Here is a 16,945-nt window from a genome sequence, read left to right on the forward strand (position 1 = left end):
CCATTCGCTCATTTATTCATTCATCCCATCCATAAAGACCTGCCAGACAGTAAAGTAGGTATTGGGTATACAGTGGTGATAAGAACAGACCTGTCCTTTCAGCCTCCTCTGGAAATTTCCTGCTTCACATAGTCCGGTGTACATGTCTGTCTAAAAACATAGTGTCCAAAACTGAACTCGATACTCTGCAATCTGGGCTTGATCCGGAGAGACTGGCAGAAAGTCCCCTCCCTCCGGGCCGTTGTTCAGGCTACAATGCTTTCATTAAGGCAGCCTTTTGGCAACAACAGGGTCATACAGCTTGAAGCCACTAAAACCCCTGAGTCTTTTTCTCTTAAAGACTAGTGCTCTGTGTCTCTCTCATTGTGCACTTAGTTCTTTAGCCTGGGCCCTGGTTGGTGTAGTTCAGCAGACTGAGCACTGGTTTGATTCACAGTCAGGGCACATGCTGGGTTGCAGGCCAGGTCCCCAGGTGGGTGCATGTGAGAGACAACCAAACGCACATCAATGTTTCTCTCCTTCTCTTTCTCCCTCCCTTCTCTTCTCTCTGAAAATAAATAAATAAAATATTTTTTAAAAAATTAAAAAAGATTCTTTAACCTGAATTTAAGATGGGTACGAAACAATCTAGTTCAGGGTCTTTTTTAAGTAGAAAGCTCCTCACTACAATCCAGGTAGGATTTGATTTACTAAAATCCAGTTTGTACCCAACATGGCAGGACTCTAGCTCCAGGGAAATAGGACTACAACATAAAGTCGCATCTACCCAGCAGTGGGCAATGCAGGAAGAAGGGTCAGGCAGATGGACCATGCATCATCTGGGCAGGAAACAAGTAGAGTGATACCACAGGGTTTGGGGGCATGGGGGGCTATGCCCCCACCAGCTCCTCAGGTCCCACACATCTCTTTCAACATATGCCAGGGAAGTGGGTGCCCAGGCTGTCCCCCTTAGCTCTGCTTTTGGGCCCTATCCCAGCTCATGGGTCTTCCTTTTTCCCCCTAGATGTGGGCTCCGTGGAAGGCCTAGCCTATCACCGTGGCTGGGATACTCTCTACTGGACAAGCTACACAACATCCACCATCACCCGCCACACAGTGGACCAGACCCGCACAGGGGCCTTCGAGCGTGAGACCGTCATCACCATGTCTGGAGATGACCACCCAAGGGCCTTTGTGCTGGATGAGTGCCAGAAGTGAGTTGCCAGGGCATGAGGAGGGGTGGGCCACAGATGGACAGAAACTGCCCTAAGCACACCTGGGCAGGAGATGCAGAAGAGGCTGGCTCTAACCTGAGCTCAGCTACTTCCTTGCTGTGTAAGCTTGGACCAGCTATATGACCTCTCTGAGATTTGGTTTCTTCCTCTCTAATATGAAGATAATAATATTTCACTGAACCTAGGGGAGGAACAGAAAAGGGGCTACAGAGGATCTTCTAACTTACTGATTATTTGATTCATTCGTCAGAGCCATTGTTCAAGGCACATAGTAGGTCCTCTGTATTTCTCAGACTCCAAGCTTTAGGCAAAGATTGTCTACCTGTTGTATGGACACCTTGAGTGGGGCCTATTCAAGCCACCTAACTGGGGAGAGAACTTGTATTGGTGGGGAGCACTGATGAGCAACTCAGGGCTGTCGTGATGGCTGAGAGGCATCATGGAGGCGGCGGCTGGCACAGGGCCTGGATGTGGAAAGGCCAGGGAAGGCAGAAGAGATAGGGGAGTGCTTTGAGAAAGAGTGAGAGGAGAGAGAGCTCCAGGCAGGGAGAGACTGCAGGGGAACTCCCACACCTGATCAGAAACTTCCCATGGAAGCCTGACCCACGTCGCTTGGCTGGTTGGGCTTCGTGCCTCAAAGCGAAAGGTCGCTGGTTTGATTCCCAGTCAGGGCACATGCCTGGGCTGTGGATTCAGTCCCTAGTTGGGGCACATATGTAAGGCAACCAGTCAATGTTTCTCACATTGATGATTTTCTCCCTCCCTTCCCCTCTTTCTAAAAATGAATAAATAAAATCTTAGAAAGAAAACGTTCCCATTGGGGGGTAGGGGGCGGTGCAGGCCTGAGGAACGCCTAGGAGGCTGGGCTGAGGTTGCAAAGGAGTCCAGAACCCAAGCCATACAAGTCCACTGGCCGGAGGACCGCTCTGTGGCCAGAAGGTCAGAGGGGCGGAGGTAGGAGGGGCATAGAGGTACTGGGGGAGGAGGATGGCAGATCCTCGAGAACTGGAGAATGGAACTGGCTTCTGTGCAGCTCAGTGGTTCTCCAACTGCAGGATACGTGAGGGTGAGGATGGCCTAGGGACCGCTGGTCCCCGGCTCCACCCCCAGGCCTGATCAAGGGAATCTCTGGGACCGAGGACCTGGAATCACGATCCACTGCAGTTGGTGTGAGGACCACACTGTCACACCCTCTGTAGTACTTTACCAGTCCCGAGGTCTTCCACACCCATCTCTGGAGCCTTACCTCCCTGGAGAGGAACACGGCATGGCTGGTTGGCCCCCCCACCTCCTTTACTGAGAGCAGGCCAAGAGGCTTGTTCAAGGGCAGAGTTGGGCTCAGACCCCAAACATGCAAAGGCCCTAAATGATGGAAAAGGTGATTCTTAAGAGCTTCTTGAGGGCAGGATCCATGCAACCCTAGGACCTAGGACAGAACAGACACTCAGCACCGGTCTCCTGGGTGCAAGGAACAGAAAGCAGTAATAAAATAATAGAAAATACTCACAGAGCATTAACCGGCTATCATTAAAATGAATACTAACTTATTCAATCCTCAATCTTCAAACCACCCTATGGAATAAGCAGTAGTATCCCCATATCATAGAGGAGGAAACTGAGGCACGGAGAGGTTAAGTAACTTGTTAAGACCCCTAGGTGGTAAGTGGTGGAGCCAGGACAGGAACCCCAAAGCCTCACTTACTTGGCTCCTTGGCTACACTGTCAGTAAATGCAGACGGTCATCTCGCAGCCACTGAGGAACACGTGTGAGCACACACTGTAGCAGCTGGGCCCTTCCTAGGCACTGGGGCTGTGTGGGCCTCAGCAGCGCGAAGCTTGCCTTTGGAGCTGGGGTCTGGTTCACACCCTGGCCGACCCCTGGGCTGGTCATCTGCATGCCCTGGCCTGGCCCCTCCACGGGGACCCCGTGGCTTTGACTCCTGTCCTCTGGGCCTCTTTCCTCCCCCAGTCTGATGTTCTGGACCAACTGGAATGAGCAGCACCCTAGCATCATGCGAGCGGCCCTGTCAGGAGCCAACGCCCTGACTCTCATCGAGAAGGACATTCGCACGCCCAATGGCCTGGCCATCGACCACCGTGCTGAGAAGCTCTACTTCTCCGATGCCACCCTGGACAAGATCGAGCGGTGCGAGTACGACGGCTCCCACCGCTATGTGAGTCCCCAGGGCAGGCCCGATGGTGGCACCGGGGGCGGGGTCTGGGGTGGTCAGCCAGCCAAGGAGGAGACCGACTGTAGGCAGAGTAACTGAAAGGGAGGCCATGTGGTAAGAAGAACCAGAAAGACCGGAGCAGTCCCGTCCAGGCCCTGATGTTGCTGCTTAGCTGTGTGGTCCTGTGCAGTCCTCCCCTTCCAGTCTTGGCTTCCTCATCAGTTAAGTGAGGGACGTGGCAAGATGCCTCTGCTGGTCCTTCCCATTCTGTGACTGTCTAGGGGGCTAGGCCAGGGAGCCAGCTGCAAGGGGGCAGAGTCAGGGCGAGAGGCCCAGTGACGCTGGTGGTGATGGCACCGTTCCCACAGGTGATCCTGAAGTCGGAGCCAGTCCACCCCTTCGGGCTGGCCGTGTACGGGGAGCACATCTTCTGGACCGACTGGGTGCGACGGGCTGTGCAGAGGGCCAACAAGTACGTCGGCAGCGACATGAAACTGCTGCGCGTGGACATCCCCCAACAGCCCATGGGCATCATCGCCGTGGCCAATGACACCAACAGCTGTGAGTGGGGCCACTGCCTCCAGCCTCGCCGTCCTGCCCATCCTACCAGCGTGCACCCACGCACACATGTGCACGCCCGCATGTGCTCATACCACCCTCCTCCAGTCTCATCTGAATCCGTGAACATCCCAGCACATACTTCGTCACTCCTCCCCAGAACCACATATCCCCCTGGAACCTGATCACACACCCCAACCAGGCTTTGCCTGCACCGCCCGCTGCATCACATGCACAGACACCCCCACACACGGGGCCTGGCTGACTGACTTCCCCCACACAGACCTGCAGCTTCCCCCAGCCTCTCACACAGGCCCTGGGCCCCCCCACCACCACACACCTGATCTGAAGACTCCATAGACTTGACTCGCCCCACCTGTAACTCCATGTCACACCACTTCAGGCTCCCCAAACACTCCACGCCTGGCTCTGCACCACGGGCCTGTCATGCATGGCCAGTGCCTGGAAGCTCAGTGAAGCGGCGGGGGTGGGGGTGGCATTCTGTGCAAAGCAGGCAGCACTCTCAACCCCGTCCACCCTCCCTGCCCAGGTGAACTGTCCCCTTGCCGCATCAACAGTGAGGGCTGCCAGGACCTGTGTCTGCTCACCCACCAAGGCCATGTCAACTGCTCCTGCCGGGGGGGCCGCATCCTCCAGGAGGACTTTACCTGTCGGGGTGAGACAGGGAGTGAGGGAGGAGGGTGCTGGCGGGAGACCCTGGGCACACACAGCAGACCAGCTCCTCCCCTACTCTCCAGCAACCCAGTGCCCTGAACCTTTCATGGAGGAGAAACTGAGGATGACCTCAGTTCCAGCGGGGAGAGAGGGACAGGAGTGCTCGGGCCCCAGGGCCCTGGCTCACGAAGCTCCTCCATCTCCCTCCCTAGCGGTGAATTCCTCTTGCCGAGCACAAGATGAATTTGAGTGCGCCAATGGGGAGTGCATCAACTTCAGCCTGACGTGTGATGGCGTCTCCCACTGCAAGGACAAGTCTGATGAGAAGCCGTCCTACTGCAGTAAGGATCCACCTCGGCCCGACCCCCGGCCTCCAGCTACCAGCCTCAACCCCCGGCAGGGCGTGGGAGTGAGAGGAGCAAAAGCCTTATGACCCAGCTTCATGGCCTAGAAAGAGTTTTGGGAGCACGTGGAGGGCAGAACCACCGTGACCCCTGTGCCAGGCCCATGGCGGGGGCTGCACGGCTTGTGGAGGGAACGAATTCATGGCGTCTCATTAGACGCAGACGCAGCCCCTCCACGGTAGCTGCCACTGACTCGTGGCCTGCTCCCAACCCACAGATGCACGCCGCTGCAAGAAGACTTTTCGCCAGTGCAACAACGGGCGCTGTGTGTCCAACGTGCTGTGGTGCAATGGGCTAGATGACTGCGGGGACGGCTCTGATGAGATTCCCTGCAACAGTAAGTGGGACACTGTGCCCAGGCCTCGGACCCTCAACCTCTGCCCCACCCCCACCTGGCCGAGCTCTGGGCCCCAGGCCCCAAGGGGTCTGGTTCGGGGCACTCTGTGACGGGCTTTGGGCCAGGCGCTCTGGCTGGGCCGTCCTGCCCTCCCCCGCTCCAGGGAAGACCCAGTGTGATGGTACCTGGTGGGCACTGTTCTAGAGACGGCCTGTAGTGTGGGCGAGTTCCGCTGCCGGGACGGCACGTGCATTGGGAACTCCAGCCGCTGCAACCAGTTCGTGGACTGTGATGACGCCTCGGACGAGATGAACTGCAGTGAGTGGCGTCCCCGCCCCGGGCCTCCCTACTCCTGCCATGCTGCTCCCCCATCCCCGTCCTGCCTGGGACCCTCTCTGCCTTCCTTCTGGCCCAGAGCAGCGGCCTCCGTCCCCTCACAGCCTGCCTGTTCCCACTCCTGTTTCCTGCCTCTAGGCCTGAGCTCTCCCCGGGATTCAGGGAGGGGCCGTGAGTGGGAGGTATGGACAACACCCCACCTGAAGGACACTGTCCAACTTTCCAAACACATAAAGGTCCCCTGGGGCCAGCAGCCGCCTGGGATGGTGTTTGGAGGGAACTGGTGTCACCCCTCATCCCTGCCCTCCCCAGGTGCCACCGACTGCAGCAGCTACTTCCGCCTGGGGGTGAAGGGCGTGCGCTTCCAGCCCTGTGAGCGGACCTCCCTGTGCTACGCGCCCAGCTGGGTGTGCGACGGTGCTAACGACTGCGGGGACTACAGTGACGAGCGAGACTGTCCAGGTCCGGACAGGGCTCAGGTGTGCGGTGGGCAGCAGGCGTGAAGGCAACGGTGCCCTCATGCCTCTCCCACCCCCAGGTGTGAAGCGCCCCAGATGCCCCCTGAATTACTTTGCCTGCCCCAGTGGGCGCTGCATCCCCATGAGCTGGACGTGTGACAAGGAGGATGACTGTGAACATGGAGAGGATGAGACCCACTGCAGTGAGTGACCACAGCATCCCCACCCCTGAGCTGGGTACCCAGGGACCTAGGGGGCCAGGGCTTCACCACGGCCACTAAGACCCTATCCAGGCCTATCTCTCAGTTTCCACCAGAAAACGCCCTCCTAGGAAGAGGGCACCCAGGGCCTTCACCCCAGGCCCCCACCCAGACCCTCAAAAGTGAGGGGTCATCTCTCTCGCTCCTGTTGAGCCCCCGTAGAGAGGTACTGGAGATCTCTCTCCTATGCACCCTGTGGTACCTGCCTGCCCAGTTGAGTGATCGACCATCCCCTCCCCTGTCTCACTGTGGCTTTTGACTGCCCCAGACAAGTTCTGCTCAGAGGCCCAGTTTGAGTGCCAGAACCATCGCTGCATCTCTAAGCAGTGGCTGTGTGACGGCAGTGATGACTGCGGGGACGGCTCCGATGAGGCGGCTCACTGTGGTGAGAGGTGGCAGGGATCAGGATGGGGAGGTGCCCTGGGAGGGACGGATCCCTGCACACACACACACAGTCTCTTGCAGGAGGAACAGCAGAGCAATGGGGCGTCGCCCAGCTGCCTGGCCCTGCTCTGCCTGCTCCCGAGTCCCTCAGCAGCTCCCTGTTCCCTCCACAGAAGGCAAGACGTGTGGCCCTAACTCCTTCTCCTGCCCGGGCACCCACGTGTGCGTCCCTGAGCGCTGGCTCTGTGATGGTGACAAGGACTGTGCTGACGGCGCCGACGAGAGCGTCGCGGCCGGCTGCTGTGAGTGAGGAGTGTGGGGTGGACAACAAGTAGCCACAGTCTGACTTTGCACAAAAGGGGAAACTGAGGCCCAGAAGAAGTGCTTCAGCAAGGGTCACTCAGGTGGTTAGCGGCAGAGCCTTGTCTACAGCTCCGGTGTTGGCCCCTCCCCAGCGCTCTGCCCGTTCTACCGCTTGGACCACAGGGAGGTCTAGCGGGGACAGTCAGCAGCTGGCTGGGGGGCACTGAGGGGCCACGTCCACCTCTGTCCACAGTGTATAACAGCACCTGCGATGACCGCGAGTTCATGTGCCAGAACCGCCAGTGCATCCCCAAGCATTTCATGTGCGACCATGACCGTGACTGTGCTGATGGCTCTGACGAGTCCCCTGAGTGTGGTGAGCCCGGGACTGTGGTGGGACACAGGCCCTGTCCTTTGCCATGATGGGCTGCACCCAGGTCACCAGCCTCACCCACCCCCTCCTCCCCCAGAGTACCCGACCTGTGGCCCCAATGAGTTCCGCTGTGCCAACGGGCGCTGCCTGAGCTCCCGCCAGTGGGAGTGTGATGGTGAAAACGACTGCCATGACCTGAGCGACGAGGCGCCCTTGAACCCGCACTGCACCAGCCCAGGTAGGCCCGACGCCCGGCTCCCCCTCGCACCGTGCCCCGCCCCACACCTGTTCCCAGGACCCCACTGACCTGCCGCCTCTGCCCCCCACCCCCAGAGCACAAGTGCTACGCCCCCTTGCAGTTCCTGTGCAACAACGGGCGCTGTGTGGCCGAGACGCTGCTGTGCAATGGCCAGGACGACTGTGGCGACAACTCCGACGAGCGTGGCTGCCACATCAACGAGTGTCTCAGCCCCAAGCTCAGCAGCTGCAGCCAGGAGTGCGAGGACCTCAAGATTGGCTTCAAGGTGTGCCCCACCCCGGGGTGGGTGCCTCCACGCCCCCAGTCTGATGGTGGACTCCTTTCTCCACGCCGCATTCATTCATTCATTTACTCAACAAGGGCTTATGCAGCACCTACTCTACCAGGCAGCATTCTAGGCAGTGGGGATGCAGCAGTGAACAAAACACAACTCCCCTTGGTTGGGATCTGTGTCTACTGGGAAGGCAGAGCCAGCAGGCTTTGCTGGTGCATGAGGGGACAGCTGTGAGAGGACAGAGGGCGTGCAGGTGTCAAGCAGGCGATGTGCGGGTCTGCAATTCAAGGGAGAAGCCAGACAGGAGAACAAAATCTGGGAGTTATCACTATAGAGATGACATTTAAGCCCATGAGTTTGGATCAGATCCCCAAGGAAGTGAATGTAGTTGGAAAGGAGGGGAAGTCCAAGGCCTAAAGCCTGTGCTCGGCCACCCCAAGGGTGGGAGGTGATGGGAACCGGCTGAGGCACCTGGGGCTGAAGAACAGCAAGTGAAGAAAGCACTGGAGAGGAAGGAGCACAATCAGCTCCATCAAATGATGCCCACTTGTCACATAAGATGAGGCCTGAGCACTGCCCTGTGGAGGTGGAAACATGGCGGTTGCTGGGGACTCACTCCAGTGGTTTTGGTGGGCTGACGGCCAGATGGCTGGCACCATCGACACAGTACCTGTGTGCTGCCTGCCTCCCCTGGCAAGTCTGGGCTTTCCTGGTGGAGGGAGCCAGAGTCCCATGAGGGCTTCTGACCCCAGGCCTCTGGGGTGGATGGCCATCAGATCCTGGGGAGGCCCAGACCCCTGTCCGACCCCCAGCCAAGGCCCCCTGTGCCCACAGTGCCGCTGCCGCCCCGGCTTCCGGCTGAAGGATGATGGCCGCACGTGTGCTGACGTGGACGAGTGCAGCACCACCTTCCCCTGCAGCCAGCTCTGCATCAACACCCATGGCAGCTACAAGTGTCTGTGTGTGGAGGGCTACGCCCCCCGCAGCGGCGACCCCCACAGCTGCAAGGCTGTGACTGGTGAGATGGGCATGGAGGGCATCTCATGATGGTCTGGGCAGCTGGGAGCTGTGGAGGGAGGGCTGAGACAGCAGAGGTCACACAGGCTGAGGACCTGGGGTGCTAGAATGTGCCCCCAGCTAGTGGCTGAGGCAGGATCCTTTGCCTTTAGACGAGGAGCCATTTCTGATCTTTGCCAACCGGTACTACCTGCGCAAGCTCAATCTGGACGGTTCCAACTACACACTGCTCAAGCAGGTAGCAGGCCCAGCCTCCTTCCCGCACCTGCCCCCCAGGCCCAGAGCTCCTGTCCTCACCCAGGACAGCCCCACATCCTCCCCCTGGACCCATGTCTTCACACTGTACTGACTTCTCCAGCCACCCCTCTCTGGACTTTACAGTCACACCTGTCCCCACCCCCCAATCCAGGGCCTGAACAACGCTGTCGCCTTGGACTTTGACTACCGAGAGCAGATGATTTACTGGACAGATGTGACAACTCAGGGCAGCATGATCCGAAGGATGCACCTTAACGGGAGCAATGTGCAGGTGGGGCTGGGGAAGCCCACTTCCCTGCCAATAAATATGGGGGTGCAGAGATCCAGCCCCTCAGCATCCCTCCCCAAGGACGCTCTTTGTCAAGGCAAACTCCCCTTCTCCCCACTCCCCTGCCAGTTATTTCCTTCTCCCTGTTCCTTGCTGAGTCACTACACCCCTCCCTCTCCTCTAAGCCCAAAGAAAGGTCTAGCAGATGCCTCTTGCTCTTTCCCTAATTATCAGTAAGTTCCTCTTTACCCCTGACCTTCCCAGGCACTGTGGAGTTGGGTGAGAGGTCTCTCATCTAGAGATCCTTTTCCTAGAGCCTCAGCTGACACCGGACCCGAGGCTGGGCCTTTTCCATTGTCCTCACAGGCGAGCTCCCTACTTTACATGTGGGGAAGCTGAGCCTCCTCTTCCCCTGTCTGAAGGTGCTGCACCGGACCGGCCTCAGCAACCCCGATGGGCTGGCCGTGGACTGGGTGGGCGGCAACCTGTACTGGTGTGACAAAGGCCGGGACACCATCGAAGTGTCCAAGCTCAATGGGGCCTATCGGACGGTGCTGGTCAGCTCGGGCCTCCGTGAGCCTAGGGCTCTGGTGGTGGACGTGCAGAATGGGTAAGCGAGCAAGGAGGGCGGGGGAACCTGTGGAAGCAGGTGGCACTCTCAGGCCCCCAGGCCCAGCCTCCCGCACACAGCTAAGGGCTGGAGGGACCAGTCCCTGCATTTCTTGTGGCTCACTGCCCACACTCCCACCAGGTATCTGTACTGGACAGACTGGGGTGACCACTCACTCATTGGCCGGATTGGCATGGATGGGTCTGGCCGCAGTGTCATCGTGGACACCAAGATCACATGGCCCAATGGTCTGACCCTGGACTATGTCACCGAGCGCATCTACTGGGCTGATGCCCGGGAGGACTACATTGAGTTTGCCAGCTTAGACGGCTCCAATCGCCACGTTGGTCAGTATGCCAGGGAGGCTGCCTCCGCACATAGACCTAATGGGGATGGGCTTAGAGCTATAAGGGATCAGGCCTTTGGCGTAAGAGTGGGCATAAAAGCCGGAGGGCATGGTCCAGGGCTGTGTGGGGTCAGAGCACTGCAGGGTACACCCCTGGGGTGGACCTCGGTGTGAGGACCCTTCCCATGCACAGTTCCAGATGACAGGGCCCCGAGGCAGATGGGAGGGGGAGGCCTGGGGTGGGCGTACTTCAGCACTCCCCACTTCCTGACAGGAAGCCATGCAATCTTACGGTGCAGGAGCCTGCTGTCAGACAGGCCTGGATTTGAGTTCCAACTCTGCCACTTATTAGCTGTGTGGCTTTGGGATGCCCCTTAATCACAGAGGACTGAGCTAGTACCTTTTCTCATGAGGCTGTTGTGGGATTAAGGAGGCCCAGCAGGGAAAGGCGCCCATATATTCTCAGTGCTGACCTGTCCCCTCCCCTGTCTGCAGTGCTGAACCAGGACATCCCACACATCTTTGCACTGACCTTGTTTGAGGACTACGTCTACTGGACCGACTGGGAGACCAAGTCCATCAACCGAGCCCATAAGACCACGGGCGCCAATAAGACACTCCTCATCAGCACACTGCACCGGCCCATGGACCTGCATGTCTTCCATGCCCTGCGCCAGCCAGATGGTAACTCACTGAGGGGTGGGAGCAGATGAAGGGTGAGCTGGCATTAGGGGCCCGCGGGATGGAATGGGGCCCCAGCAGGGTTGGGACCCTCACTGTCTCCCCAGGGGCTCCTGCCCACCCCTTCTCCAGCACTACCAAGCAGTGCCTTCCAGACACTGGGGGAATCACGAGGCTATAGACAGGCTCTAGTCTGGCTCTCGGGAGCTCAGCCAGCCTGGGACCAGCCCTGGAGTCTCGTAGCAGCAAGGCCTTGAGGCCAGTCACGCAGGGTGGGTCTGGCAGCAGGGACCACGAAAGGCAGGCAGGCCATGGCTGAGGGAGGGCACAGCTGAGGCAGTGTGGGCTCTGGGCCTGGCCTGATCCTGGGACCTTGAGAGGGTTCTCTTCTGTCTCTGGCTTCAGCTCCCTCCTGAAAGAGCGGGATTTGAATCCGTGTCACCTCTGCCTGGCATAGAGAAGGCTAGGCAGCCTCTGAAGGAGCAGAAAATGCGTTAGCAACGGGCGCTGCGCTCACCCTGCCAGAGGCCAGGGACTCAGGGTTGTTTATGGCCCAGCCAGCCACCTTGAACCACTTTTTCTCTGGCAGTGCCCAATCACCCCTGCAAAGCCAACAATGGCGGTTGCAGCAACCTGTGCCTACTGTCCCCTGGAGGTGGCCACAAATGTGCTTGTCCCACCAACTTCTACCTGGGCGGCGATGGGCGCACCTGTGTGTCCAACTGCACAGCAAGCCAGGTGAGGCTCTTCCCCTGGACCCCCATTCACCAATGCCCCATTCCCCTGGCCTCTCACACCAGTACCCCCACTCCTCCTTGGACCCCAACACCCTCTCTAATGTCCTCATGCATCTGGTTTTCCCACGCTAACGCCCCCACATTTCTTGCCTACCTCTTGTCTCCCCACAGCAATACTTTTACACTCACCACCTCTCACAAACACCCCCACACCCTAACCCTGAGCCTCCCTCACCAATACCCCCAACCCTGACCTGCACATCGATAGCCCCTCTCCTGGCCCTCCTGCACACGTCACCTCCCAGCCTTGCACCCGGTGCAGCCTCCGCCCAGAATACCCTGGCCCTGCTTCTCCTTTGACATGTCCCAGCCCCGCAAACGAAAACTCCCTGAGTTCCCCATACCCCCATCAACTCCTCTTGCCCCCACCTGCCCTCCAGTTTGTGTGCAAGAACGACAAGTGCATCCCCTTCTGGTGGAAGTGTGACACGGAGGACGATTGTGGGGACCATTCGGACGAGCCCCCGGACTGTCGTAAGTTCCCGGGGGTGGGTGGCGAGGGCCCCACGCAGGAGCAGCCCAACTCCAAAGCCCTGCCTGGCCACGCCCACCCACGGCCCCTCTGACGCTGAGCTCCTCTCCTGGCAGATGAGTTCAAGTGCCGCCCTGGACAGTTCCAATGCTCGACAGGCATCTGCACGAACCCTGCCTTCATCTGTGACGGGGACAACGACTGCCAGGACAACAGCGATGAGGCCAACTGCGGTAACGGGCTGCCCAGCCCCTGGCTGCTCGCCTTCCCTCCTGTGTCCGTCCTTGGGTTTGGGGGTCTCGTGCCGCGCTTCAGGGGCAAGGATGCTAAGCCAATGGCAACCTCCTCTCTAGACCCTGAGCCTGCACCTTCCCACGAAGGGGGTGGGGGTGTCCGCTCCCTGCCCCTTCGTCCCCCACCCACCAGTAGTTACCCTGCTCTCCACCCCCTGCAGACATCCACGTCTGCTTGCCCAGTCAGTTCAAGTGCACCAACACCAACCGCTGTATCCCCGGCATCTTCCGCTGCAACGGGCAGGACAACTGCGGAGACGGGGAGGACGAGAGGGACTGCCGTGAGTGCCCAGGCTCTGGGCGGGCGCGGGGTGGTGGGAAAACACAGTGCATGCTGAAATCTACCCACCGCTGCTCATAACTAATGTTAATAGAGGGGAACATGCATTATATTGGGTGTTACTTGGTTTGCTCATACAGTTATGCTTGGGGCACGAGCAAACAAAAAGCACCAAAATTGGAGATAAACTGTTCCTTCCTCCCAGGAAATCACTGGCAGGAAGTAGAGAGGGGCAGGGCCTGGAAGAGGAAGAAGATGGTGATCTTGAACTGTGGGGGGAGGCAGAAAGGGCAGGTCCTCATTCTGTCCCCCACCCTACAGCCGAGGTGACCTGTGCCCCCAACCAGTTCCAGTGCTCCATCACCAAGCGCTGCATCCCCCGCGTCTGGGTCTGTGACCGGGACAACGACTGTGTGGATGGCAGCGATGAACCTGCCAATTGCAGTGAGTTGCCTGGCGCCCCTGGAACCCGGAGCCCACCTCCTACAAAGAGCTGCCCCCCCAAACCCCTGGAGCTCCATGGTGTCTGCTGCTCCTACCAGCCCCACGTGCGACCCCCTTGGTGGCCACTCCTGAAAGTCGCCTCCCGTTCACCACTGGTCCCACCCTCCTGCAGCCCAGATGACCTGCGGGGTAGATGAGTTTCGCTGCAAGGACTCAGGCCGCTGTATCCCAGCACGATGGAAGTGTGATGGGGAGGACGACTGTGGGGACGGTTCTGACGAGCCCAAGGAAGAGTGTGGTGAGCTCCCCAAGCCCTGACTCCAAGGGGTGAGGCAGCGTCCACTGCAGGGGCAGAGCCACGCTGCTTGCTCACCATGCTTCCTGTACCCGCCTCCTTCTGTCTAATTGCCCTGTCCCCAAGCTCACCAGTACCTCATCAGCACTTACCTAGGTGGGTTCTCTGAGATCTGTTAATCCCCTCCCACGGCAGCTCCCCCTACTGCCATCCCTCCCACCCCATAACCTCCTCATAGACACTGCATCTGGGAACACTGCCACCCCATTGTCGGGCTGGAACGCCCACTCTCCCCGTCCAGGACACCCTGACCATGCCTGTGTGAGACCCTCACATCTGCCCTGACTCTGTCCCTGACTGCCCCCCAACCTTGCCCCCTAGATGAGCGCACCTGTGAGCCCTACCAGTTCCGCTGCAAGAACAACCGCTGTGTGCCAGGCCGATGGCAGTGTGACTATGACAATGACTGCGGGGACAACTCCGACGAGGAGAGCTGCAGTATGTGCCCCACCCCACCCCACCCCACCCCACCCAGCAGGTGCCCTTCCCCCGGAGATCTTGGGTACCTCCCTTCTAAGCACCCCTGCCTCCACCAACACCCCGCTGCAGAGGGCAGGTGGCCGCCTCCCAGGGCTGGGGGTCAGGAGCCCCTCCCTCCTCACCCCACCCCACTCCATGTTGTGTATTTGAGTTTGTACCATTTCACCTCATCTCATGTTTCTCTCCATTTTCACACTGTCCTCTCGGGGTTGCAGAGGTAGGTGTCTCTGATGTGCCATATGTTCCCACCACACCCCTGCCTCTGCCCGGAGCCCACCCGTCCCCGTGCTGTGCCTCAGCCCATCACCCGTTACTGGCCGCTTCCTAAACCCCGGTGCTTGTCTTAGTGGTCTTGCCCCTCCCCTCCCTTCCCTGCACACAGTACCCTCTCTTACATGTCTGCCCGAGGGGTAAGTGAGGGCCCTCTGTGCCCGGCTGGTCCCACAAGGGCAACCAGTGGCCATGCAGGATTGGTTGAGCATTTTGGTCATTACACAGAGTCAACTGTAGCCTTTAGAAGCACAGCAGCGGCGGATAATACTCTGCCCAGGGCTGGAGCTGCCCTCGAGGGCTGAGTGCCTATGCCCACCCTCCTTCCCCAGCCCCTCGGCCCTGCTCAGAGAGTGAGTTTTCCTGTGCCAACGGCCGCTGCATTGCTGGGCGCTGGAAATGTGATGGGGACCATGACTGTGCAGATGGCTCGGATGAGGTGGGCAGGGAAACCAGAGGAGGGGGAGGCAGAGCCGGGACGAGGGGCACCCAGGTCTGACCAGCACGCCTGCTCCCTGGCCCACAGAAAGACTGCACACCCCGCTGTGACATGGACCAGTTCCAATGCAAGAGTGGCCACTGCATCCCCCTGCGCTGGCGCTGTGATGCAGATGCTGACTGCATGGATGGCAGCGATGAGGAAGCCTGTGGCACTGGCGGTGAGGCCCCCCCTGCCGTCCCCTGCCCCACAGCAGCAGTTAGTCCCAGAGCCAGCAGAGACCGGCGGGCTCTGTCCACTAGGCCTCACCCCATAAGTCCCTAGAAGGCAGTTGGTTGCCCTGAGAAACGGTCCCCACTCACTCTCCTTTCCCGGGGCAGTGAGGCCACACCTGCCCCTGGCTCACCGGCCTGGGCTCAGAGTGGGCAGTGTGAAGCCCGGCTGAAGGTAGGTTGGGTGGGGCTTGGAGCAGAGACCCCAGCAGTGAGGGCAGGCATCCTGGGTCTGCCCTGGGGATGCTGAGAATAGGGACTGAAACCTAGGTCTCCCTCGTCCCGGCCCAGTGCTCCTCCTCTGTATCTGCCATTGAGCTCTATGGCAGGCCCCGGTGTCCTGCCACAACCACCAGAGAAAGAGCGTTCTCTAGACTCTGCTGGACACTCTTCCCCAAAAGACCTCTTCTCTCTAAACACCAGAGGAGGCAGATCTGCTCCAGCTGTCCGGCTGGTAGAAAAGCGCACCTGGGTGCAGCCTGGGTACCGCTGCTTGCCTGGTGACCCCTCTGGGCCTCCTCCTGCGGAGGAGGGGTCTGGCCGAGGCCCTGCCCGTGCAGCCTGGCACTCAGCACTCACTGTTCGCTCTTTGCTGCCCTTGACTTTAGTACGGACGTGCCCCCTAGACGAGTTCCAATGTAATAACACCCTGTGCAAGCCCCTGGCCTGGAAGTGCGATGGCGAGGACGACTGCGGGGACAACTCCGACGAGAACCCAGAGGAGTGTGGTGAGGCTCTGCAGGCGAGAGGGTGGGGCTCTCAGGCTCCTGGTGGCGGGGTGGGGGGGCGCAGTTAGCCTGCAGGGCTGATGCTGGCTCGGTCCCCTGCAGCCCGGTTTGTGTGCCCTCCGAACCGGCCCTTCCGCTGCAAGAATGACCGTGTCTGCTTGTGGATCGGGCGCCAGTGCGACGGCACTGACAATTGCGGAGACGGGACTGATGAGGAGGACTGCGGTGAGCACTGGCTGGTGGGAAGGAGCTGGGGAGGCCTCTGCTGAGGTGTGTGCAGGAGGTCAGGGTGGGCCAAGTGGGTGCTGTGTCTGGGAAATGGACTTATTCGGAAAGGGGAGGTCCCAGGGCTGAGAGCCTAGGGGCCCTTCCTGATGCCCTAGCTCTTGAGGTAGAGACTGAATGTCTAACCAGCTTCCCCTGCAAGCTTGACAGACATCTGACCAGGCTTGGGTCCCTCCTTTACCCACAACTGACTGGGGCCCTCTCTGGGAGGAGGGGGCGCGGTGGTGAATACCCAGGACCTGAAGCCTCCACCCTCCCCAGAGCCCCCCACAGCTCAGACCCCCCACTGCAAAGACAAGAAGGAGTTCCTGTGCCGGAACCAGCGCTGCCTCTCGTCCTCGCTGCGCTGCAATATGTTCGATGACTGCGGGGACGGCTCTGATGAGGAGGACTGCAGCATCGGTAGGAGGGGCGTGTGCGGCCACTGGGGGCCAGAGGTCCAAAGTCCCAGCCTAGGGCAGCTCAGGGAAGAGGATCCACTCTCTGTCCCCCACAGACCCCAAGTTGACGAGCTGTGCCACCAACGCCAGCCTCTGTGGGGATGAGGCACGCTGTGTGCACACCGAGAAGGCCGCCTACTGTGCCTGCCGCCCTGGCTTCCACACAGTGCCAGGACAGCCTGGGTGCCAGGGTAAGACGCAGGG

The 16,945-nt window shown here is 59.6% G+C and overlaps 1 protein-coding gene across 1 annotated transcript in view; it reads left to right on the forward strand.

Moving 5' to 3' along the window:
* LRP1 (LDL receptor related protein 1) overlaps positions 1 to 16,945 on the forward strand; it is a 78,848-nt gene that overhangs the window by 55,129 nt on the left and 6,774 nt on the right. Inside the window, exons 42-74 of the mRNA XM_090273447.1 lie at positions 1,004 to 1,193; positions 3,184 to 3,388; positions 3,754 to 3,946; positions 4,494 to 4,619; positions 4,831 to 4,959; positions 5,240 to 5,359; positions 5,564 to 5,677; positions 6,008 to 6,157; positions 6,234 to 6,356; positions 6,682 to 6,798; positions 6,971 to 7,099; positions 7,354 to 7,476; positions 7,571 to 7,711; positions 7,807 to 7,997; positions 8,841 to 9,024; positions 9,176 to 9,261; positions 9,433 to 9,552; positions 9,972 to 10,159; positions 10,301 to 10,506; positions 11,001 to 11,189; positions 11,776 to 11,924; positions 12,364 to 12,457; positions 12,572 to 12,688; positions 12,910 to 13,029; positions 13,350 to 13,472; positions 13,645 to 13,770; positions 14,149 to 14,265; positions 14,910 to 15,016; positions 15,104 to 15,236; positions 15,897 to 16,016; positions 16,119 to 16,241; positions 16,563 to 16,703; positions 16,798 to 16,932. Of these exons, the coding sequence (XP_090129573.1) occupies positions 1,004 to 1,193; positions 3,184 to 3,388; positions 3,754 to 3,946; positions 4,494 to 4,619; positions 4,831 to 4,959; positions 5,240 to 5,359; positions 5,564 to 5,677; positions 6,008 to 6,157; positions 6,234 to 6,356; positions 6,682 to 6,798; positions 6,971 to 7,099; positions 7,354 to 7,476; positions 7,571 to 7,711; positions 7,807 to 7,997; positions 8,841 to 9,024; positions 9,176 to 9,261; positions 9,433 to 9,552; positions 9,972 to 10,159; positions 10,301 to 10,506; positions 11,001 to 11,189; positions 11,776 to 11,924; positions 12,364 to 12,457; positions 12,572 to 12,688; positions 12,910 to 13,029; positions 13,350 to 13,472; positions 13,645 to 13,770; positions 14,149 to 14,265; positions 14,910 to 15,016; positions 15,104 to 15,236; positions 15,897 to 16,016; positions 16,119 to 16,241; positions 16,563 to 16,703; positions 16,798 to 16,932 (4,629 nt within the window). The remainder of the gene's footprint in view (positions 1 to 1,003; positions 1,194 to 3,183; positions 3,389 to 3,753; positions 3,947 to 4,493; positions 4,620 to 4,830; positions 4,960 to 5,239; positions 5,360 to 5,563; positions 5,678 to 6,007; positions 6,158 to 6,233; positions 6,357 to 6,681; positions 6,799 to 6,970; positions 7,100 to 7,353; positions 7,477 to 7,570; positions 7,712 to 7,806; positions 7,998 to 8,840; positions 9,025 to 9,175; positions 9,262 to 9,432; positions 9,553 to 9,971; positions 10,160 to 10,300; positions 10,507 to 11,000; positions 11,190 to 11,775; positions 11,925 to 12,363; positions 12,458 to 12,571; positions 12,689 to 12,909; positions 13,030 to 13,349; positions 13,473 to 13,644; positions 13,771 to 14,148; positions 14,266 to 14,909; positions 15,017 to 15,103; positions 15,237 to 15,896; positions 16,017 to 16,118; positions 16,242 to 16,562; positions 16,704 to 16,797; positions 16,933 to 16,945) is intronic.

The sequence above is a fragment of the Furipterus horrens genome, unplaced genomic scaffold (genome assembly GCF_987537825.1).
Source record: "Furipterus horrens unplaced genomic scaffold, mFurHor1.1.pri manual_scaffold_4, whole genome shotgun sequence".
NCBI classification, from domain to species: Eukaryota; Metazoa; Chordata; class Mammalia; order Chiroptera; family Furipteridae; genus Furipterus; species Furipterus horrens.